Raw genomic sequence first — 25,611 nt, 5'->3', positions numbered from 1 at the left:
CCAGAGCAGAGAGAAGAGCCCACCACCACCAAGCCAGGAGAGACCAGCAGAAGAGACCTGTAGGAGAGACCCACAGGAGATGGTGCAGTGGGCTTCCCAGCCCACAGAGCAAGAAAGCTGAGGGCCTTTGGGCAGAGATTGAGGGCCAGAGAGAAGCCTATGCCTGACTCATGAATTTGGGACTTGCCAACCTCCACAACCGCATGAGCCATTTCCTTTATACAATTTGTGAGTTCTGTGAAACATTGCAGCGAATTAGGAACCCAACGACAGGAGGAAGAGCGTGAGGGGGGAGGGAGTAGTTGATGTTAGAGATGATGGAGCAGTACAGCAGCTTGGAAAAGTTGGACATTTGGGACATCTTTAACCTCTGCCTCATAGGAACCAGCTTCATGCTGATTCTTATAAAAAGAAATTATTCATTTACTTGGTAAAGTACACGGTCGGCGAAAAAGAGAAAGACCCTCAACAAGATGGATTGATATAGTGGCTGCAACAATGGGCTCAAGCATAACAACGATTGTGAAGATGGTGCAGGACCGGGTAGTGTTTCATTCTGCTGTACATAGGGTCGCTATGAGTTGGAACTGTCTCCACAGCACCCAACAAAAGCAACAGCAACGTAGTATGTGAACTCTGACATTACATTGCACTTTGTCAATATTGTCTGTAATGGCCACATTTAAATACAAGAAAGCTTTGTTCTTCAGCATGCTAAGCAAAAGCATGTGAGTTTTCATTTTCAAAGTGACCAGTAACTGAAAATTGTACCGTTTGGGAAGGAGGCTGAGAAAAAATGACCAGGATATTTTTGACAGGTTTTCTACTAACTAGGCTGGTGACATGCTTCCTAAATCCCTAGGGCTCCATTTTATCTTCAGACTAAAAGAATTAAGTCTTTCTCTGCTTTAAAATTATTTGTATAGCAGCAAAAACCCAACTTGCTATTTAAAATATCATCTGATCTCTATGGAGAGTAAATTCTGTTAAAGAAAATCTCAGAGTCAATTGGCTGAGCATCTTAAGGATTTTCGATATTCACATGTGGCCCTTGAGCTGAGTTTGGAAGCAGAGGCTAAGGAGAACAGAATTGCTTTGTTAGTAGAGTAAGAATCATTTGGAAGTGGGCAGTGGGGAGAAGAAACATAGAAGGAAGGAGAGGAGAGAGAAGCCAGCCAGTTCACAAGAGGTTGAGATGCTATAAGAGGTGGCTCGTTCAGTAAAAATCCCTGGTGGCCTAAGGGACTGGTATACAATAACTAACACCTGAATTTAGATTATTTGCACTTTTATTATGTAAATCCCCTTTTCTCTATAAATCTTCAGTAAACTCAGCTGCCAACACATATATATTAGATAAGTGATGGTGGGAGAGATCAGCATTCAAGAAAAGGGATGGAGTCTCACATCTGGGCCAATGTAAAGCACAACCAGGAGGTCTCCATAGCAAGTTGAGTTACTCCAACAACTGGCAGCACCTCCAATACGGAGGAGCCCCAGAGAAGACCTTGAAAATTCACATAAATACCAGTGGGAGCCCTGAATTTCCTACACATTGCAAAAAGAAGTTTGAAATGATCTGAAGTAGATCTTAAAGGGCAGGATGATCTAAAGCTACATAGATCTATGACTACCATACTATATGTAGATGATCATAGGGATATCAGAAATAATTTACTGAAGTCATAGGATTTAAGAAACTAGTTTTAGAACTGTAAATTCAAAATTTCTATTGAATTATTTAGGTTGGGAACGAAACAGAATAGATGGACTCAGAGATAATATGATGGAAGGAGAGAACCAAAGCCAGTCAGGCAGTTGGCTTTAAACCAGTGATCTGTTATTTCCAAAGAAGTTCTAAAGCTGCCCACTTCTTTCTTCCTTTGTGCTCTTGATTGGAGTCAGGGATGGGTAGGAGGGTGATTCAGCTTTAGGCCTACCCCTTAAAGTCAGTAACTTGGAATTAACTTTTGGCTGTGTTGTAAGAAAATGTGAAAGGCAGAGGGCAAGGATGACCAGATGGGAGCCATGGCTAAGAGGGAGAGGTGGGAATGACTGATTAAGCCAAGGTAGGGTACAGGAGTCTATGAATTCTAGGAGCCTATGGTTTCTAGAGGCCAGAATGGAAAAAAGAGTTGGAAAAGAATGAGTAACAAGAAACCCAGTGTCTTACCTACCTAGTGCTGCTGTAACACAAATACCACACGTGGGTGGCTTTAAAGAACCTAAGTTTATTTTCTCTCAGTTCTGGAGGCCAAAAGTTCACATCAGGGTCTTGGCAGTGTTGATTCCTTCCTTGTCAGTAGTCCTGGGCGTTCCTTGGTTTTTTGGCTTATAGACAATCCTCATATGGCATCTGTCTTCCCCAGTATGTGCTCACCTCTGTGTCTAATCTGCTCTTTTTATAATGCAAAAGTGATTAGGTTCAAGACCCACCCTATTCTGGTATGACCTCAACTGTCAGATTGATTACATGACAGTAGATTGTATTATGGAAGGTAATCTGCTCTACCCAAGGTCAACTGATTTAATCTTGTGATTAAGTCATAACAGCACATGGCCAGGGTTTCAATACACATTTTAGGGGCACACAACTCAACCCATAATGCCTAGAGAGCATAAAAAGAGCTAGCCAAAGTCAAAACCAGAATATCAGCCAAAGTTAAAAAACTAGGCCATGGAAGCCAGGCTTCCAGATATGATAGCCTGAAGAAATCAAAAAAAAACCTTTCCACAAAGCTTAAGCATAAAACTGGACAAAATTGTCAACAAACAGCCATTGTAGGGCTCTAGAAATTGGCCAAAGGTAGAAAACAAATTGAAAAGTATTTATTCTTGAAAAAATTCTGTGGCCTTCTTGCCTCAGGCAGTTCCCATTGCTCCCAGGTCAGCCAGTGAGAGCTTAGTTTTATCAGGAAGGGGCTAGTGGAAAATTAGCAGCTTTGCTGCCACAGAGGGTGGACTCATTTTGGAGGGATTATGAAAACCTGCAGCTTTCTCAGCTAAAAGTAGCAAACTTGGTAGGAAATAAACGGGGAAAACCCACAGTTCTGCTAGCCTGAAGTTATGGTTCCCATTGGGGTAAGTGATAGACCAGCCAGAAATTTAAAAGGGAAATCCTGAACTGAATGAGCCGTAGAAGAGCTATATAAGCTCTCCATACATCCTTGGCTGCCTGGAAAACTAAGTACATGTACAAGGGAGACCTGAGAAAGCCCACAGTGAAGTAAAAGCCAAGGCAGACTGAGAACCAGCTGCAAATTTCAGCATGCTCCTCAACCCCCAAACACAGATCAACTGGTAGCAGGTAGAAGGCCTGCAGACTCAAGGTGTTTAAGCACAACCTCTGCCTTAATTATTGGCTGGCCATGCAGTTATGCAGACACAGGGGCAGCCACTAGGAAGCCAGGTTAAAAAGTGAACGTAAGAATTAAGAAACTGAGCAGAGACATCAGTGGCCACATACTGCAGCGGAAAAAGATTCTGTATTTTAAGTCCAGGCAGCTTACTTTTATGAAAGCCTCAGAAAAATAAATCAGAATTAAGAGTTGCTACAATATATTATTTAAGATGTCCAGTTTTCAACAAAAATTATAAATTATGCAAAGAAAAAAGAAGTGTAAAAAAAGTAGTCAATGAATACTGTCTCTGAGTAGGCACAGATTTTGGATTTAGCAAAGACTTCAAAGCAGCCATTATAAATTCATTCAAAAAAGGAAAACAAAATATGTTCAAAGAATTAAAGGAATATATGATGACAATGACTCAACAAAAAAAGAATTACAACAGAGAAATAGAAACTATTAAAAATGGAAATTCTGGAGTTGAGAAGTACAATAATCAAAATGAAAAATTTGCTAGATGGGCACAACAGCAAATTTGAGACGGCAAAAGAAAGAATCAGTGAATTTGAAGATAGATCAATGGAAATTATCCAATCTAGAGAACAGAAAGTAGAAACATTGGAGAAGTGGGTCATGGCAAAACAAACTTTAGTCCCAGGAGTCAAAAGCACCATTCAGGTAGAAGAGAGGGCAATCTAAATCTGGGCTGAAGAATTTCTCAATTTTAAGCTTTTTATTCATTTTAAAAGACAGCTAATAACAGTACCTATACATCACAGAATTGACATGAGGATAAAATGAATTAAAACATGTAAAGCACTTAGAATAGCATCTGGCACATTGTAAAGACATAATAATTGTTAGCTGCTATGATCATTATCATCATCATCATATTAATATACTCTTTGCTAGGGGAGGAAATCATGGCTACCCTGACCCAACATCACGTAAGGAAAGCTCCTACAGGTAGCTGGGAAGAAGGTGAATACATGATAACCGCTGCTGGATGAAAACTATATAGCTATCAGTTCTTTGACACTGATTACTTCAACAAATATATTTGAGTCATTTCATAATTTTATAATATTTCTGATCATACTTTATTTTAAAAATACTTATTCTTTTTTAAGATTTTCAGAAGTTTCTACCTGAGTGTGAAATTCTAGAGAAATTTTTTTTCTACATAACTAGATCTAGAAATAATTTTAACATTTGCACCCTAATAAGCTCTCTCTCAAATACACTGATGTTAAGAGTGTGGAACCCATAATTAGACTGAAGATTTGAATCACATAATACCAGAAATAAGAGTTGCTAAAACATAACACAGACTTTGCCAAACCAAGATAACTGGCAAGCCAGCTACTCTGACTTGAAGGGAATTACAAAGTTTGATCCAAAGAGACTCCACTCCCCACCAACATATTTACCTATTTCACCTTTTTTTTCTTTTTTACTCACTCTGTTTTTGGAACTGCTTTTCTTAGCCAGAAGAAATCAGACTGTGCTAAATACTTGCGGGTTTGCAGGACGTTGCCAAAGTAGTCAGATTCTGAAAACTTGATCTGAATGAAACAAACCACAAGCATCATTGTTCTAAGTGAAGATAAGAGATGGCTCTGAAAAATGAGAGGCCAGCCTAGAAGCTTTGCTCCTCACAGCATCTCAGCCGTTACCATTTAACCTAGTATTCACAAAGCCATGAAATTTAATCTCAGTGATTTTCTTTTCTCAAATAAAAAGCTCAAAAATCAATGTGGTCATTTCTGAATCACAGCGGAAAATGAAAAGCTGCAGTAATTTACAATGCGTTTCATTTACTTTATAATTGAAAAATCTACTTTAACCTTTACAGAACATATTATCTTGGGCTTGAAATTTCTTGGCTCACATGAGTCTGATCTTTTCTAAAATGTGTACTTTATTTATTTGTCACATAGCTTCTTCTAATAACAGGCAGTTTAGTCAGCAGACACCTCCTTTAGCTTACAGATGATGATTTAGTCAAATGTTAAAATCCAATTTACTGTAATCAGCATTTGTTCATAAAGGAAAAAAGAAAGAAAGAGATCCAGAGACCTATTTTCCACCCTAAGCACAAGGAGTCACCAGAATAATTTAATTATTAACAGAAAGCATCTATTAACACTCAAAAAAGGCTCTGGTCCCTAAAAATCAGTGAAGTTACAGAGGCAAATCATAAATGATGTCTTGCATGAGACTATGGGAAGTTGACAACTCACAACAATGTTTATTAAAACAAGGAAACAGACAATTGATTATAGAGTTCCTTTTCTTTTTTTTTTTTTTTTTGAAGGAGAATGGCAGTTTCAATTCTGTAGGCACTGCATCTACAAGATTAGCAATATTTAACCTAGATATTATAAATAATATCCGTGTCATAGTAAAAGCAATGGTTTGTAATGATCTCTAATGTTTTAATTTCAAAATATATTACTGTGGCAGATAAAATAAGAAAAACACATAAGAAAATTCTGATTAGCTGTAACTTTTTGTAACTTTAAACCCTGATGCTCCTTTAAAAGTAAAAATTAAAGTACAGCCAATGTATGTATATGAAACACACAGGCAGCACATTATAGATATGAACAAATATCTACTACCTGATGGTTCTAGACTTGACAGTCACCAACATCCGTCTCATGTTTACCTCCTCCCTAACATGTTTACCTCCTCCCTAACAGTGGGTGCTCATTATGTCTGTGCAGTGACTTTTATGATTCATCGTAACAAACTTTCCAGTGGGCCAGGTCAAAATCTAGAGAAAGGAGTAAAGTAACTGCAGGGGTGCAGAGAAAGGCAGGAATGAAAGGATCAGTTCCTGGCATCTTTGATATTCTGCTTGCCCAACAAGTTATAAAGATATGACTTTAAATTGTCCTTCCCGCAAACCCCTGGTGGGCGGAGGGGAGGCTGATAAATCAATCATGGCATATTCAAAGAATGAAAAATGATACAGCACTTTCAATGAATGGTCTGTATGCATGAACATGAAATAATCTCAAAAAGCAATGCTGAGTGAATAAGGCAAGGTGTACATATGAGGGAATTTTAAAGTTTTAACACATGTAAAATAGTACTAGATACTCTATTATGAATACATACCTATGTAGCAGAAGCGTAAAGAAATACATGGAAATGATAAACTATGAATTCAGGATAGTGTTTATATCTAGAGAAGGAAGTAGGCTGGGAGGAAGAGGATTAGATCAAGGAGGATTACACAAGGAATTTCAAATACATCTGTTTTATTCATTTAAAATGTGTACGTGCATGTATAAAGCTATTACGGTAATAGGTTTAATATTTGTTAAAGCAGCAGGTGTTCAAAATATTGTATTACTTCTCCATATATTTGAGAAGTTTCATAATAAAAAGAAATCTTACAATCGATTATATTTTACCATAGCAGTTTTCCCTTAGCTTCAGAAGAAACAGAGTAAGCACCTTGTTTTAGGAAGCAACGTGAACTAGCAATCCTAATGCATTCTGGGATCGTGTCTTTAAAAGATGTGTCTATCGTTCAACGTGAAAAACCTTTTTCAGCTTTTGTTCCCAAGATAGCTCTGCCAGAACTTTTGTAATTTGATTGTAACTGATAGAAAATTCAGATATGTTCTTGGGTTCAAAGCACTTTCTAAGAAATTTTCCCAAAGGCATTTCCTTTAAAAAAATTAACTTTTTTGGGGGGGTGGGGAGGGGGACAGGGGTAGTAATATCAGTGGAGTCATTGTTACTTCCAGAACAGTTTGCTAACCGTGATACTTCCCTGTTCCATATGAAAAACTTGACATTCAGGTTGGTCTAGGGGCATTAAACCGAAAACCATCCAAAAATTTTATAAAGAAGAAGAGTCGCAAATCTAAAAATACTTCGGATAAATAAGGTTCTACCACAACCATGAAAATGATTATGGGGAGAAAAACTTAGAGGCAATAAATTACAATTTGCCAACAGCTTATCTATATTTAGAAGGGCAATTTTAAAATTGTTTGAATTATTAAATTGAGAGTATTTGCTATTTCATAGCCTGGTTTAATTAATCTATTCCATTTATTTAATGGGAATAAAACAGGTAATTGCAGTTGTTGTTGGGGGCTGTAGAGTCGATTCTGACTCATAGCAAGTCCTTATAACAGAGTAGAACTGCCCCATAGGGTTTCCTAGGCTGTAATCTTTATGGGACCAGATAACCAGGTCTTTCTCCTGAAGAGCCACCAGGTGGGTTCAAACTGCCAACCTTTCGGTTACCAGTCAAGAACTTAGCCATTGCACTACCAGGGCTCCTTAACACAGGTAATAGGGGATACATTTCACTTTTTTCTCTGAGACAAGTTAAGTGTTTGGGGGTTGGGAAGGACCAGCAGCTGTTATTCCCATTGATGACAGATGGGAAACAAGGGCTAAAGGGATTATGGGATTTGGCAAAGCCATGCAGTCCAAATTCTTTGGCTCCTACTTCAATGTTATTTTCACTGGTTTTAGTAAGAAAACTGGTGATTCAATAGAAAGAAGATAAGGAAGATGGAGAAGAAGGTAAGAGTTGGGGGTGGGAGGAGAAGCAGCGATTAAATGAATCATGGTACTTAATGAAATATTATACAGCTGTTAAAAATAATGGTGATGAAGACTATGGCAGACAATGATAAAACACTGCGTTAAATGTAAAGATCAGTATACAAAATTATAGAAAAGCATCAATTACAGGTATGCAAAATTACTTATAGAGAGAAAGGCAAAGTAACACACTATAACGAAAGTGCACATGATCACGTTCTGGTACCAATATTATGGGTGCTTTTTCATTTCTTTTATCTGGCTCCTAAGTTTTCTGCCATGTGACAATATTTTGATAATTTCCAAATATTTCAATAGGCCCTTGAGTGGGAAATAACTATGAAACCCAGCAACGATTTGGAAAGTTCTGCTTGTTGTGGAGGTAGCAGCAAGAACAAATGCGGCATGAATAGTGTGAAACTATTTGCAATCTTCAAAACAAAATAGTTTAAACTATGCAAAGGACCATAATTGGCTCAAAAGCCTCTTGTCCTTTCAGTTACTGGTGAAAATCCAGGTCAAGTTGATAATGGCTTTCAATCAATTCCATCTCTAGACTTTTCAATTGAGTGACCTTTGGGGAACTAATCGGGGCTGTTCATTTCCTAGGAACAGCTGTCCAGATCATAAAATTCAGGGGAACCTGGATTTCTCTTCTTGGAAATCCTATCCTGGATACCAATCACCAGATGGTGAACTAAATAGAAGAATAAAGCTATTACCCCCAAAGATGAGGAACTCCCAAGAAGGACAGACCAAGGAAATGTGTTCAGCTTCTCTGTAGGATGAATAACTATATGTTTGTAAGTCACTACATATGCCAATAGGAAGTATAGATTTTAGACCACCTTTCTAGAATCCATTAAATCCATTTAAAGATACTCAGAGATATATTCAAATATCTGTAAGAAAGATTTTATGTTAGGCACCCAACAAATTTTCTGAACACTTAATGGAATCCAGAATTTGTATCTATATTTTCCCTTACTTAAACAGCAAAGTAAAATGCAAGACTGATGTTTTTAGATGGCTTTTCCAGTAAGTAATGCGTGTGTATACATATATCCAAAAAACCAAATCCGATGCCATCAAGCCAATTCCAATTCATAGCGACCCTGTAGGACAGAGTAGAACTGTCCCATAGGGTTCCCAAGGCTGTAATCTTTATGGAAGCAGACTGCCACATATTTCTCCCACAGAGCAGCTGGTGGGTTCAAACCATCAACCTTTTGGTTAGCAGCCAAATGCTTTAACCATTGCGCCACAAGGGCTCCTGTGTACATATATACATATCTACAATACATGGTGATGCTCAGTTTTAACAACCTACATATATGGTACACCGTGGAAAACGCAGTTCCCACAGGCAGCCATGGAAAGGTGATTGAGGGAGCACCAGGCAACCAGCACACTAGCACTGGAATCAGATGCTCTGTCTCCATTGTGGGGCAGGGGTCGGGGGGTGGTCTGCTCTGGCCAGTGAATACTCAGGATGGAGGCTGGTGTGTGGGTGTGTGAGAGTCACAGAGGGCTGGTTGGAAGGTTAGTAGACATGAAGGCACCCCCTCTAGTGACCGCTATTTGTTCTCCTGGGCCATGGTGGCCAGGGGTAATCTGAGAGAGCTGAGGGCAATGTTTGTTTGTTTTACCAAATAGTACAGAATTATTTCAATATTTTAACAATTTGTTTTTATGGCTCATTCCATCTGAAAATCACCTTGCTCTTGCATAGTCGAGCTCTCTGTCAGTTACACACAAACACATATACACATACACACAAACACATACACACATGAGTATTCCACTGGCCAGAGCAGACGAAGACCCACCCCAGAGAATATTATACGGGTTCTATAATGTCTACCTCTATATGCATATTTATATGTATGTATGTGTGCATCACTCACCAAAAACATTGATGATCTTCTCTAAAAAAGTACTCATATCTAATTCTCCTAAGTAAATGGGGACCAGGTATGATTCTGACTTTAGCCCCTAATGCAATTCTCCATTGGCTTCGGAAGAATGAGTGAAAATGCCTAATGGTGCTGGTTATTTACCGATGATCTGTCAGCTACATGCCCACCCTTTGACTCTGTTCCACAATCTGTAGTTGGGAATCTGAAATGATGTTTCCCAGGCCCCATTGCCAGTTGACTTCCTGCCAACAGGAGACACTGGGGGAAAACAGAAAGTGGTAGGAGGGGAAAGGGTGTTGTATTGTGTTCTTCTCTCTCTTCCCCTACAACTCCCCCTCTTCCTCTCCTTCTATACCACCCTCTCTCTGTCTCTCTCTCCTTTGTTCTTCTATCAGTGACTGTAGAAGAACATTCAGGCCCGCCTCCATAGCCCCAGATACCTCTGGAATAGCAGTTCCTCCTCTGCTCTTCTAAGTGGTGGTACCATCACCTCCTATCTTCTGTGCCTCTGGGCACAGGGGTGGTAACTGCTTCCTGAAGTTATTAATTGCTAGTGTACCTCACCTTCCCCTTTTTTGCCTTCCAACCTATTTCCTGTATTAAATCCCCTCTGTCTGAAATACCTAGTGTGGTTTTTGTTTTCCTGACTGATACAACAATCTTTCCAAAACTGGCATAAATTTGCTCTCAAGTCTATTTCCATCAAGGATTAATGAACTGGAACACTTTATACGGCGAATTAGAAAATGGACGGATACCTACCTTTTAGGCTAACTGGTAGGCTTTCCTGCATGCTGCTGTGAGTTTTCATAAAGAGCATTTCCTTCTTTCTTGTTCTTTTCAAAGACTACAGAAGGACTGTGTTTGTGCCTGATGAATCATATCTTCTCCTGTGTCAAGCACGGTAAGCTGTTTTTCATTTGTAGCAGCCTCTCATGCTCAGAGCTTGTATTACCAGAAATTTCTCATAGGCCCTGTAGTAGTTCCTATCTACATGTTTCTTAAAACTGAAAACACAGTCCCGTTGTTGTACCAGCGATACTTTAGCCCTTTTGCTGTTAACGTCAGTGACACTATTTCCATCACATCGAGCATCCTTTACCTATTTTCTGTTGGGTTTTATTCATTTTCTCAGACTGTTTCTGAACACTAATGTATTTTTATTTTGTATATTTGGATTTTTTTTTTCACTGTCTGTTTTTTAAACTGTTAGAAACTGTTCAGTGTAATTGTGTCTGCTTTGGCAATGAGTCAGATGAAAGCCATTGCTTCATAAAGTACTTAAAAATCTTGGTGTCTAATAGCTTAAGTGCAGGCTCTGGAGAAACAAGGAAGCATATACAACACTGCATCCTGTTTGTCTTCTGGTTTCTTTTCACAAAAGACAGTGAATTCTGTGAGTCCTTACATTTTGGGTTCTCAGTTTGGACAGCAGCAGGCAGCCAACAAAACTTGATCAACTAAATACTGTGAGTGAAACTTGAATGTGCCTTATTTGATTAAACCTTGGGATTGTTCCATCTATATAGTCTTTTAAATAAATTTGAGGGACCTAGATACTGCGTGAGTTCATTCATAATGACTTTTCTAAACCAAAATAATCTACTGTCATAAGTGTAAATGGAGGGTGTCATACCTAACACCTATATTGTGTTTACTGTGTGCCAAGGTCTGTTCTAAACACTTTAAATATGTTAACTTACTTAGTCTTCACAGCAGCCTTATGAGGGGAGGATTATTATCATCTCCAATTTGCAGATGAGGAAACTGAGTCACAGAGAGGTTACATAAATTACCCTAGGTCACACTGCTAGTAAGTGACAACCCGTAACCCAAACCAAAAACCAAACCCATTGCCATTGAGTCGATTCCAACTTATAGTGACCCTAAAGGACAGAGTAGAACTGCCCCATAGGGTTTCCAAGGAGTGGCTGGTGGATTCAAACTGCTGACCTTGTGGTTAGCAGACAAGCTCTTAACTACTTTGCCACCAGGGCTCCTAAGTGACAACAGAAGAGTTAAATCCAGGCAGTCTGGTTCCAGGGTTCATGTTCATAACCACTATACCACATTGCCTCTCAAACCTTCCTTTCTGTATCCTTGACTTGGAATATTTGCCAATCACATTCCAGGTTTTCCTGCTAAGGTACCATGTGCCCTGGTGATGTTCTTCTTAGCAGCAACAGTTCCCCCTGCTGATTCACAAAGGCATAGCTACCAATTATAGAGAGGCTACTATGCACCGGCTATTATCCTAGGTGCTTTTACATTCATATAACCTCATCTCATCTTACAGACAATACTAAGACTTAGTTATTGTCATCTTCAGTATACAAGTAACCAAAGGAAAGCTAACTTAAGTTAAGTAACTTGCCCAAGGTCAAACAACTAGTAAGCAGAAGAGGCAGAATGCAGACCCAAGCCCTTAACTCCAAAGCCTGTGCTCTTAACCACTTGACAATATGGGCTCCCCTCTTCTCTTCTCCTTTCCCAGCCAGCTCTAGTGAAACGACTTCTACTAATGCTCCAAAATGACTCCTCTGTTCCTCCAGAAGAGTTGCTTGACAAAGACTCTGACAAATGCCTTCTCTTCAGGCTGACCTTCTGGAACCCAGATTCAGTCCTGGTTCTGACATTCTGTGTAGCATTGAACACATCACTCAACTTCTTCAAGTGTCTACTTCCTTTTCTGTAAAATAGGGATAACACCACCTACATCACAGGATTACTGTGGAGATTAAAAGGTCATGTACATGAATGTGTCAAGTGCTTCAATATTCTTCATTATCATAATAACAATGTGATTTCTAGCATCATCAAAACAATGTGTAATAAAATGGACTGAGTTTTGGGATACTGTGAAGGATAATTATTTTCTTCCATAGCAACTGGATCAATATTTTGGAGGGCCATATCTTGGAGCCCAATGGAGGAACTTTCTAATTAAAGCTTCCTCTCACTTTTGAATTGTCATGTAAAATTCCAGTGCTCATCTACAAAGCTAGTGTTGCTTTCAGATATGGGACTTGTAGAACCACAATCTCAGAAAAGAGCTATACCACAGAAGCATAGTTATTTAAAGAATTCCATGACAACTTTTTTGAGAAAATCTAATGAATGGTAAGAATGAGGGCTACGGTGAGGAAGAAAAATTCTTTATCAGAACTATTCATAGGAAAAGAAATAATAGTGGTTGTGATTAGAAAATCTTGCAATGAATATATCTACTAGAAAATACGTGCCCCAAAATATTCGAATAAAAAAGAATTATTACTTTTCTTCCATCACTAGCTTACTGCAAATATATAGTCCAACTCACAATAAATTATAGTCATATGTATATGCACTTAATTTGCCAAAACACTCATAAAATTTAATGACGTTAACTCCCAGCAGGCAGATTTATTACTATTCATTCAATATGAATGAAGCAAATATTGTTTAACAATAAATATGATGCTTTAGCCATTAGAACATGCCCACTAATTGCAAAATACTCAATTTGCTTAATTCTTTCCTTTATGACCAAATTTGACCAATTCAAGTCCGTTTGCTTTATGATACCCACTAAGCTACACATTCTTTCTGACACTTCTTTTGTTTTGAACCTGCTGTCAATCTTGTGGTATGCCCGGCATATTCAGGCTCTTATCTGGCCAAGGGATGAATCAAAAGTTGGTGCTTTCTGGCACCACTAGGTTTAATTGCTTGGACTTGGGTTAGATGAAAGGCATGAGGCCAGTAAAGCTTGCCAGAAAAAAAAAAAAAGGAAAGAAATACAGTAGATTTAGCACTTACTGCCTTGAGGTCTTCATTAACATGAGTATCATTCATTATAAACTCCGGATAGCCAACTTTTGCCAAAACAGCTCTTGCCTATAAAAAGGAAAAAGAAAAATGATGTTGGAGTTTCAGCACTTAAATCATTAATAATCACAGGATGTCCAACTGCAAACTTCATCCAAAAACTCTATTTACTGAATATCTACTATATGCAAGCCACTGTGAAGAGGGAAAAAAAATTATGTTAGTCCCTGCCCTCAATATACTAAAAATGTAGTAAGTTAAGCAAAATAACCATATCTTATAAAATAAAGAAGTTTTAGTAAAAATAGACAATATTGTTATTCGAGTCCACAGCAATGACCAATGGCTTTGGCTTAATGGAGAAGGTAACCAAGTTGAGTCTTAGAGAATGGTTAGGATTTCAACACGCAGAGCTGAGAGGAAGGACATTCTGGTAGAGGAAACAGCAGGGGCAAAGGCAGACAGACAGGAAGCACAGGGTCTACTTGGGAAATGGCAAGTAGTTTGATGTAGTTGGACTTATAAAGCATGGGAGGCTGGAGAGTAGAAAATAACGCAGGAACACTGGCTTGGGGCCAGATCACAGGGATTCCTGAATGCCACGCTAAAGAGCCGATATTTTATTTTACAGATAAGAGAGCACTAAATATTTTTTACAAGGCAGTAAAAGGAAGATTTAGGAAGCTGTAGGAAGATTATATGTGCAAGATTATGAATGATGGTCAGGATGCCAGAGAGATGAAAGGTAGGGGGTCCAGACTAATTTAAGACAAATCATAACATCATAACCATCCTTTTGATGGGCAAAAGGTCTATTTAGTCCCCATATTTTATAGCATATCAGGAATGGATAAGGGAAAATCACCTTAAGCACATATAAGGAGCCTCCAGAGCAGGGATTGGCAAACTACGGCCCCTGGGCCAAATCCAGGTCCCCTCTTGCCTCTTTTTGTAAATAAAGTTTTATTAGAACACAGCCACACCCATTCATTTACATATTACGTAAGTCTGCTTTTGCACTACAAGGCAGAGTTGAGTAGCTGCCACAGAAACCCTGTGATCCACAAAGTCTAAAATATTTACTATCTGGCCCTTTTTGAAAATGTTTGGCAACCCCTGCTAAGAGAAACGTTACAGTTTCGTGTGGAAATTTGTCTCTCCCCTCTCCCTAGATTCTGGGTTTCACAAAAACAATAGAAGAGCTTACTTAAAGGGTGTGACTCCAGGTGGCAGACATTGTTGGCTCTGCCCTGGTATCCCTTTCTCACCTCTGTGCATCCCTCCCCAGCATCCACAGTCTGGTTTTTTTTTCTTGTTGTTGGTTTTTTTTTTTTTGCCCTCATAGCTTGCCTTTGAGACTGTTTTTGGTGGCCTGCCCTTCGGTTATTAGAGATGAGCTTGCCTGCACTCAAAAACTGCTACAGGTATCCTTTGTTTTACGAAAATTCGCTTTATGCCGCTTCACTTTTATGAAAGACCTACATTAGTACCTGTTTTCGCTAACCAAAAGAAATCTGAAGAGGATTTTCACTTTTATGAAAACAGGTGAAAAGCGGAAATTGCATTCAGCATTTGTTTTGGGGCAAGCTGTTAAAGAGGCAGCACATACCCCAAGCAGCGAGAGTGGCGTCGCCAAGCTCCTTCCCTGGGAACTACACTCAGCATATCAGCATCAAGCCACCATGGCTTTGAACCGTGTCTCTGAGCATCTGTGCTTTATCTCGATTTATTTTGTGCATCTTTTAGCAAGATGTTTCCTAAGGTATCAGAAATGCCTAAGAGAGCTCACAAGGGTTTTATGTGTTATTTGGTATGATTTGGTAGGTTATTTTTTGAGTCTGGGAATGCTCAAAAATTTTTCCCATATGAATTAGTGGTAACTGCTTCTTCGCTTTACGCCATTTCGGCTTACAAAAGGTTTCATAGAAAAGCCCTACTTTTAGACAGTGAAGAAACCTGTAATTCCTGGGGATTTTATCTGCCTTCTACTCCCACCACAGGCAGCCCTTAGTCAATGACTACAGCAGGAGTACAAAACCCTAGCTCCTTTGCCTCAATCAGGACAAGCTCTGGGGTGTAATTTGCACTCCAGAGTTGCCCGCAGGATCAGGCTGAGTTTGAGACTTGCCCCTGAACTCACACCTTTGCTTGGCTCTTGGCCTTCCCTGTCTTGCTTCCTCCATTGCCTTGCCTGTTTCTCTTGGGATCACTTCCTTAATAAATCACTTACACACGAATCTTCATCTCCGGATCTGCTTCCAGGAAACCCAACATAAGACAGCAGGCAACCCCCCTAAAAGTTGATTCTATCATAGCAAAGCAGCAGGGCAAAACCAGTGACCACGCTGCTCTTGGTAACGATTTTTGTCCTTTAGTCCCTTTCAATTTTCCTCACGCAAGAAATAAATGGAATAAGATAGTACATTTTCCTTATCTTCCTTGAGATAATTCAGATATTAAATATCACCTGAAACTTGAAACTCAAGACTCAGAAAGGATTTTACAAGTGCCGTAGGATACAGTCATAATGGGTTTTGCTGTTCCAGAGACTCATATTTAGTGCGGATCAAATTCTGCCTCCAAAACTCTGTGAGTTACACACACTAAAACCTGATGTGACCCAAATAGCAGATAACTAGAGGTTAAAACTCTCTTCCCAGTGGCAAACAATACTTCATATGTCCATATGTTACCTTGTTCTGAGACTATTTTATTGTTTCCCTCATTGTATTTCATTCTTCGCTGTATTTTATCAGCTCACCACAAGTCACATGCGTAATTACAGCAAATACAGAGCTTCAGAGAGTTTCCAAAAAAAAAAGAAAGAAATATACGAGCTGAGTCATCCACAACCATTTTCTGAACTCTGGTCTTTCCAGAGTATGCTGGTGAATTATGCATTATTTTCCAAGCCTCTCTCTCTCTGGGACCCCCACTGCATTATGGAGTTTCACAGAATATATTGCCTTCTGCACTCTGTGTGCAGGTCATAGAAGCCTTTTGTATTACTTATTTAGCATCATCATGTCTTGAAGGGAACCAGAACAGAGATACATAGAATTCCTATTCTTTTTCCAAGGATACATAGATAAAACAAGGTAATAATACTAGTAGCAACATTGCCAACACCAGAATAGAGTGCTCTTCTTCCCAAAATGTGGTGTGTACATACTCCTATATTCAAACTCAAATACTCCTTCTGCCAGAGAGGCTGGTGTCAATTCCACATTGTCCTGCCCCACCCCATTCTACCTTCTTCTCTGAGAAGCTTGAGAACTACATCTCTCAAAATCTCTTGGGGGCATAGCTCCAGGTTAGGCTCTACCAATGAGATGCACTCATAGGAGATTCGAAAGGCAGAAGAGGAAGAGAAGCCATTTTGATCCAGCAATTCCACTCCTAGGAATATATCCTAGAGAAATAAAAGCCGTCACACGTATATACATATGCACACCCATGTTCATTGCAGCATTGTTCACAATAGCAAAAAGATGGAAACAACCTAGATGCCCATCAACCAATGAATGGATAAACAGACTGGTACATACACACAATGGAGTGCTACGGACGATAAAGAACAATGATGAATCTGTGAAGCATCTCCCAACATGGATGAATCTGGAGGGCATCATGCTGAGTGAAATAAGTCAATCACAAAAGAACAAATATTGTATGAGACCACTACTATAACAACTCATGAAAATGTTTACATACAAAAGGAAATAATCTTTGATGGTTACAAGGGAGGGGAGGGGTAGGGATGGAAAAACACTAAATAGACAATAGATAAGTGGTAACTTTGGTGAAGGGTAAGACAGTACACAAAACTGGGGAAGTCAGCACAACTTGTCCAAGGCAAGGTCCTGGAAGCTCCATAGACACATTTAAACTCCCTGAGGGACCGAATTACTGGGCTGAGGGCTGTGGGGACCATGGTCTCAGGGAACATCTAGCTCAATTGGCATAACATAGTTTATAAATAAAATGTTCTACATTCTACTTTGGTGAATAGCATCTGGGGTCTTAAAAGCTCGTGAGCAGCCATCTAAGATACTCTACTGGTCTCACCCCATTGGGAACAAAGGAGAATGAAGAAAACCAAGGACACAAGGTAAATATTAGTCCAAAGGACTAATGGACCACAACTACCACAGCCTCCACCAGACTGAGTCCAGCACAACTGGATGATGCCCAGCTACCACCACTGACTGCTCTGACAGGGATCACAATAGAAGGTCCCGGACAGAGCTGGAGAAAAATGTAGAAGAAAATTCTAACTCACAAAAAAGAGACCAGACTTACTGGCCTGACAGAGACTGGAGAAACCACGAGAGTATGGCCCCCGGACACCCTTTTAACTCGGAACTGAAGTCACTCCTGTTGACCCTTCAGCCAAATATTAGACAGGCCCATAAAACAAAATGAGACTAAAGGGGCACACCAGCCCAGGGGCAAGGACTAGAAGGCAGGAGAGGACAGGAAAGCTGGTAATAGGGAACCCAAGGTCGAGAAGGGAGAGTGTTGATATGTCATGGGGTTGGTAACCAATGTCACAAAACAATATGTGTACTAATTGTTTAATGAGAAGCTAGTTCTGTAAACCTTCGTCTAAAGTACAATAATTTCAAAAAAGGTAAAAATAAATTTTAAAAAAGGAGAAGCCATTTATTCGTTACTGGTAGCTACAGGCAGACACATGGCATGTGCAGACAGCAGATACAGGGCTTTGTGAGCAGCTTCCAGGTATCCTCCTGAGAGTACCTCTTCATTGTGCAAGCAGTGGAGATAGCTGGTAGCCTCTGCCCTTCACTCCCCAGCCCTCCCAATGGTTGTATAAGCCTCCAATTCCCTGTATTAAACCTCTTCCTGCTTGCCATATTTAGAAGGGCGTTGGTTCTCCTGAATGAACCCTAACTTATACACCCATTTAAGGCAAATAATGATCACATCACTTTTTAACTTTTTCAGAATGGAAGAAGTGAGGCACCAAGTAGCTTGATGGCTTGTTGAAGGACAAAGTATTAGTGAGGCAGGCCTGACATCAATTACCCCAGTAGTTACAGGGGCAAGAAAGAAATGCAAATATTGAGAGAACAGTGTAATAGATATATAATTGACTGCATACTATATACTGCAAGAAATATTTCCTAGACTGCTTGTGGCTGATCAAAAACTCCAGGGTTTTCCATAACCAGAGCATGTTTCCACCCTTCATTCGCACAGACACCTGACAACTTTCCTACAGTCCAGCCATGTACAGGTAGATGAATCAATAGGCACTTCTGTGACTTTGGGCAAAGTATTTAACTTTTATGAAGCAAACACTGCCTGTTGTCTACCAAATGTTCATTACTATTAGGACCCCAATTCTGCTCGGCAATGACAGTGGGCTCAACAAAAACTAGCTGCATTGCCCAGCCTCCTTTGCAGTTAAGAGTTGGCTACGGGATGAGATTTTGGCCAATGAAATATAACTAAAAGTCCTTGTTGCACTTCCAGGAATCCTTGTTAAAAGAGGCTAGATTCTGCTGTTATGTACTTTCTGCCTTTAGCCCAGGGTTTCTCAACCTCAGCACTATTGATATTTTGGACCAGGTAACTCTTCATTGTGGGGGTTGTCCTATAGATTGTAGAATGTTTAGAAGCAGATTTGGCTTCTACCCACTAGATGCAAGTAGCAACCCTCTCCCCCTCCCCCAATTGTGACAATTAAAAATGTTTCCAGATATTGCCAAATATCCCCTGGGAGCAAAACTGCCTGATTGAGAACCACTGCTTTAGCCTTTCTTCTTCTTCCTTCCTGGAATGCTGATGCAATGCTGGAGGTAGAGCAGCCATCTTGTAACCACAAGGCAACAAATACAAGGAAGAATACCACATGCTAAAGATACCAAAAAAAAAAAAAACCCAAACCCATTGTCATCGAGTCAATTCTAACTCATAGCAACCCTATAGGACGGAGTAGAACTGCCCCATAGGGTTTCCAAGGAGTGCCTGGTGGATTCGAACTGCTGACCTTTTGGTTAGCAGTAGTAGCTCTTAACCACTACGTCACCAGGATTTCCATGCTAAAGATGGCAGAATGAACAGCTGATGGCATCTGGAGCCCACCATGTCAGGCCTGATTGCCTCTCTTTTCCCTCCATGATACGAAGTAAATAAACCCTTTATTTGTCTGAGGCATTATATGTCATGTTTTCCATGAGTTGTAGCTGAATGTAATCCTAACACAGTCTCCTCTTCATCAAATGGAAATTGAGGGAAACAATACCTACACTTCGTACAGTTGTCTGCAAGGATTCAGGGTAACACAACGTGTAAAATTATTTTTTAGTGTCTGGTCTACAGTATGTGATTAAAAAAATGGTAGGAGTAGACTACACAGAGAAAGTAGAAACATGACCTCTGAGGGTTTGGAGTGACTGTTATATGGCTGTTTAGAGGGTCTTTCAGGAGATTCTGGGCCAGATTATACTCTTAACCAAATACCTGAGCACTCATGTGATTAATGAGGAGGGCAGATGTACCCATGAGATTCCTGGAGCATGGCAGAAGATTTGCCAAGCAAAGCCAGACTCTGAGCATGAGCCAGGAGAACTCAGGCTATTCACACTCCCAAAAAAAGTTAGAGGACTCTTTTGAGGGCAGCTATTAACACACTTCTGAAAATGGACACAAGAAAAACTACCAAAGCTAACTGTAGAAGAGAGCAAAGCAAAAGGCTGCTGTGAGCATTTGTCATCTTAATTTCTGCCTTCCCCTCTTTGTCTTTCCTGTCCCCCTTTCTCCCACAACCTAGCAGGCCCTGTATTCATACCACTTGCTCTCCACTTATACCTAAATTGGCCTTTCCTTGACAATATACAGTCCTCCAAAATCATATCCCCCTTTACTCCTCATCCATCAAAACTCTTATTTCCGCAAGGCAGCCAATCCATTAGCTGTCACTGGTGCCTCAAACTAATTCATAATAGAATGTGAATGACTAATAACAATCTAATATATTAACCCTTGAGAAACATCTGTATTTAAAAGAGTAATTAATTAACCAAAGATATAAATTCAATCATAAGGAAGATTTTTGTAGCTGAGAAAACCTTCTTTCTGATACTATTCAAATTAAATCAATAGCCTATTTCACTTATTCGCCATCATGTTTCCCACATGGAGCACAGTACCAGGTAACAAGTAAGTGATCAATACTCAATAAATATTAATTCATACAATGAGTGTTAGTTCATAAGCCCACTCTGATCAATATCATTGAACAAATAAATCTGTCTTGGAAGACGAGGCTTCATCTCACATACTTTGGACACGTTATCAGAAGGGACGAGTCCCTGGAGAAGGACATCATGCTTGGTAAGTGTCATGGATTGAATTGTGTCCCCCCAAAAATCTGTGTATCAACTTGGCTAGGTCATGATTCCCAGTATTGTATGATTGTGTAATCTGATGTGATTTCCTTATGTATCGTAAACTCTATCACTATGAAGAGGTTATATGTGATTTCCTTAAGTGTTGTAAACTATGATGAGGTTATACTGATGAGGTATACAAGACTGGATAGTGTCTTAATATAAAAGAGAGAAGCAAACAGAGACACATGGGAACCTCATACCACCAAGAAAGCAGTGCCAGGAGCAGAGCATGTCTTGTGGACTTGAGGTTCCTGAACTGAGATGCTCCCAGACCCAGGGAAGACTGATGCATCACAGAGATCTTCCTCCAGAGTTGACAGAGAGAGAAAGCCTTCCCCTGGAGCCAGCACCCTGAATTTGTACTTGTAACCTACTAGGCTGTGAGAGAATGAATTTCTCTTTGTTGAAGCCATCCACTTGTGGTATTTCTGTTAGAGCAGCACTAGATGACTAAGACAGTAAGGTAGAGGGTCAGTGAAAAAGAGGAAGACCCTCAGTGAGATGGACAGAGGGTCAGTGAAAAAGAGGAAGACCCTCAATGAGATGGACTGACACAGTGGCTGCAGCGACGAGCTCAGGCATAACAAAGATTGTGAGGATGGCACAGGACCAGGCAGTGTTTCATTCTATTGTACATAGGGTAACTGTGAGTCAGAACTGACTCAACGGCACCTAACAACAACAACAACACCTGAAAATATAAAAGTTTATAGGCTAACAAATATCCAAGACCTTCATTCAATGCTCCTCACATTAAGGCACATTTCCACTGTAAGTGATCTTACCATAGGAGGAAAAAAAAAGAGAGACTTGAATGAAAATCATGTTTGTGAGAACCTAAGGAACTTTCTGGAAAATGGAGCAATGTTTCTAGGCTCAAGACTGTCCTCAGTGCTATAGGAACATAAAAACCATATAAGATGGTCCATGACCTCATTGCAATTTTATAAAAGAGTGGAGGAAAAACATTCTAAGACAACTCACCAGTATCGCTAATATAAGGTATCAGCAGCAGTATCTTAATTTTCTGAACTCCTCTGTTCCTCTGCAACATGTAGATAAGTTTACTTCCGGGCAACATGGCACTATAGACAGAAGCACCACACTGTCCCTCCACGGAAAATATCCGAAAAACTAAGTCAAACAGAGACAAACGTCAATCCTGAAACCTTAAGTACAAATGAAGAGATGAAGAACTCAGCCAAGCACCGAATAGAATAAGAAACTGACAGAGAACAGAGAATGAAGAGAGATACAGGCAGAGGTCCCCTATCAGCTAATGCAGCACGGATCCGCCGTCTTGGACGCCTATCAGAGATCAGCGAACAGGGGGTATGAGGAAGCAGCTTCATGGAGCTTCCAGCAGGAGACAGAACAACTGATAACCAGCGATATATGTTTTCCCACCCACCCCCACCATTCTTCAGCTCCATTCTGCCTCCTCTGCTTCCTGCGACCACAGTCTCTTGGCAAGGAAGCATCGGCTTCACGCCGGTGCCACCTGGATTCCACCCACCTGCACTAGCTGGCTCCCTGAGTGCTATTTGTTGGCTGCTGGTGTTGCTTTTTTCCGCTTCTTTTGATTTCTTCCATACCTGTCACCACCTCCCCCTCCTTTCTTTCAAATACCTGGCTCTGTGTGCCATCTTTGCTTCTTCCTGAAAGGCTTTGAAATGCCGCTTGACTTTGAAACTACTTCCCGGCCCGTGCTGCCGTGCTGGTGGGATCCCTGGGGTTTTTGTTTGTTTGTTTTGATTGTTCTGTTTTGATTTGTCTGTTTGTTTGATTTCTTTTTCTTTTCTTGGTTGGGAGCCCCTTCTAGCAGGGCAGTACTGCCTAGCTTGGGAGCTACTCCCTTACTCTGCACAGTCACGCAGTGGGATCCCTGGCGGCATTTCTTTCTTCTTGTTTTTGTTTTTTGTTTGTTTGTTTGTTTTCTTTTTTGTGTTTTTGTTTTTGGGAGTTTTTGTTTGTTTGTTTCTTTCTTTGTTTTGTTTTCTTCTCTATCTTTTTCCCTTTGGTCTTTCTTTATTTCTCAGTTTCTCATTTCTCTATACTTACCTTCACTTCCTGTCTCCTGAATACCTGGCGCTGTGTGACACCTCTACCTCTTCAAGCCAGGCTGTACTTCACAGCCTGGGAGCAACTTCCCTAGTCCTTGGAGCTGCACCAGTGGGATCCCTGGGGGATTTTCCTTTTTTTTTTAATAATTTTTATTTATTCATTCTTTTTACCCTTTTTTTTCCCTTATTTGTTTTCCTCCATTTCTCAGTCTCTCATCTCTCCACTCCAACAGCAAGCTCCCTTAGGACTCTTTTTTGTTTGTTTGTATGTTTTTGGCTCCTATTCCTCTCTCTTCTCTCTCCTCTTTCCCATACCCATCGTAGCTCCACACATCACAACCTCCCACCTCCTTCCTACCTAACTGCACTGTGCGCTGAATATCACACTCCCAAGCAGCACAGGCACGGCGTATGAGAACCTGCCCTGCACTGATTTCTGGCCCACCCTGTTGGCTCTAGTGCATGCCACAAACAACCCATAGCAGCAACTCCCCTTCAGCTGGACCTGCCCTGCTGTACCATACCTGAGTTACTGACCCTGCCCATTGGAGAAGAAGGCGAAAAGTATCATGCCTAGAGATGAACAAACAAAAAAGAATGTACAGCCCGCCTGCTCAGACATAACCAAATAAAACAAAAAAGCAGGACGAAACAAATTTACAATCAGTAAACGCGGAAAATAACTACTGAATGTCCCAAAGACAGCAGACAATATCAAAACATATTAAAAAAACAGGACAGGATGGTTCCAGTAGGCATCCAAAATAAAACACCAGATGACTTTCCAGTAGAAGAAAAGGCACTAGAACTACCTGACAGGGAATTTAAATCTCTCATATTCAGAGCTATCCAAGAGTTGAAGCAAAAAGCAGACAAAAATGAGGAAAAAATAGACAAATTCATGGAAAAGGCAGACAAATTCACAGAAAATGCAGACAAAAAAACAGAAGAATTCAGGAAAATAATACAGGAATAAAATTCCAAAATAAACTCACAACTATAAATCATACAAAAACAACAATTAGAAATCCAAAAGATAAACAACAAGATTTCAGAAATGGACAGTATCATAGACGGGCTGAGGAGCAGGTTTGAAATGATGGAATTTAGGATCAGCAAAATTGAAGACAAACACTTGGATACAACCCTGTTTGAGGAAAAATCAGAAAAAAGAATGAAGAAACCCTGAGAATTATGTGGGATACAATCAAAAGCAAAAATTTGCAAGTGATTGGAATTCCAGAACAGGGGGCGAAAACAGAAAACACAGAGAGGATCATTGAAGAACTGCTGACAGAAAACTCCCTCAATATCATGAAAGATGAAAAGCTGACCATCTAAGAAGCTCAACGAACCCCATATAGGATAGACCCCAAAAGAAAATCACCAAGGCATATCATAATCACCTCGCTAAAACCAACCACAAACAAAGAATCCTGAGGGCAGCTCGAGAAAAACAAAAAGTCACATACAGAGGAGAAACAATAAGACTAAGCTTGGATTATTCAGCAGAAAGGATGGAGGCAAGAAGGCAATGGGATGACATATATAAAACCTTGAAAGAAAAAATTTCCAGCCAAGAATAATATATCCTGCAAAACTCTCATTCAGATATGATGGTGAATTAGGTCATTTCCAGATAAACAGAAATTAAGGGACCATGTAAAAACAAAATCAAACTTACAAGAATTATTAAAGGGAGTCCTTCAGTCTGAGAACAAACAACATCAGACCACAGGCTGAATCTAGGATGCAGGATTGCACCAACCAGATACCAACCTAGGAAATGAGCTCTCAAGGACTATCCAAAACCAGAAGAATTACAACAGGGAACCAGAGAGGTTACTCTGTAAATGACAAGAACATCAGAACAATAAAAGAGGGAATAAATGGTGTAGGTATAGAACTTTTTAATGGAGAGGAAGGCAATGCAATACCAAGTAATAATAGACTGGTTCAAACCTAAGAAGATAAGGGTAAATTTCAAGGTAACCACAAGGAAAGTTAAAAAACCTACTCATCAAAATAAAGAAGAAAAACATAAAGTCTCAGTAAAAACAAAACCTAAAAAAACAAAAGAAATGAAAACAAATCCACAAACAAGAGGAATTCAGCACAGGAGAATAAGAGGAACAAAGAAAATGTCAGCACCAAAAAAAACAGCACGACAAAATGACAGCAATAAACTCACACCTATCAATAATTACACTGAATGTAAATGGCCTAAATGCACACATACAGAGAGTGACAGAATGGATATAAAAACAGGATCCATCAATATGTTGTCCAAAAGAGACACACCTCAGAAACAAAGGCGTAAATTTATTAAAAATCAAAGGATGGAAAAAAATATATGAAGCAAACAGCTACCAAAAAAGAGCAGGAGTGGCAACATTAACCTCAGATAAAATAGACTTTAAAACAAAATTCACCATAAAAGACAAAGAAGGACACTATATAATGATTAAAGGGATGATCC

The 25,611-nt window shown here is 39.9% G+C and overlaps 1 protein-coding gene across 1 annotated transcript in view; it reads right to left on the bottom strand.

Annotated features, from left to right (window-relative positions):
• PHEX (phosphate regulating endopeptidase X-linked) overlaps positions 1-25,611 on the bottom strand; it is a 231,194-nt gene that overhangs the window by 69,472 nt on the left and 136,111 nt on the right. Inside the window, exons 13-14 of the mRNA XM_004382849.3 lie at positions 13,640-13,717; positions 4,806-4,909 (exon numbers count right to left, since the gene is read on the bottom strand). Coding sequence (XP_004382906.1) covers positions 4,806-4,909; positions 13,640-13,717 — 182 coding nt within the window. The remainder of the gene's footprint in view (positions 1-4,805; positions 4,910-13,639; positions 13,718-25,611) is intronic.

The sequence above is a fragment of the Trichechus manatus genome, unplaced genomic scaffold (genome assembly GCF_000243295.1).
Source record: "Trichechus manatus latirostris isolate Lorelei unplaced genomic scaffold, TriManLat1.0 scaffold00100, whole genome shotgun sequence".
Lineage (NCBI taxonomy): Eukaryota > Metazoa > Chordata > Mammalia > Sirenia > Trichechidae > Trichechus > Trichechus manatus.
The sequence above is the reverse complement of the archived record's forward strand: the minus strand, read 5'-3'. Positions and strand labels throughout refer to the sequence as shown.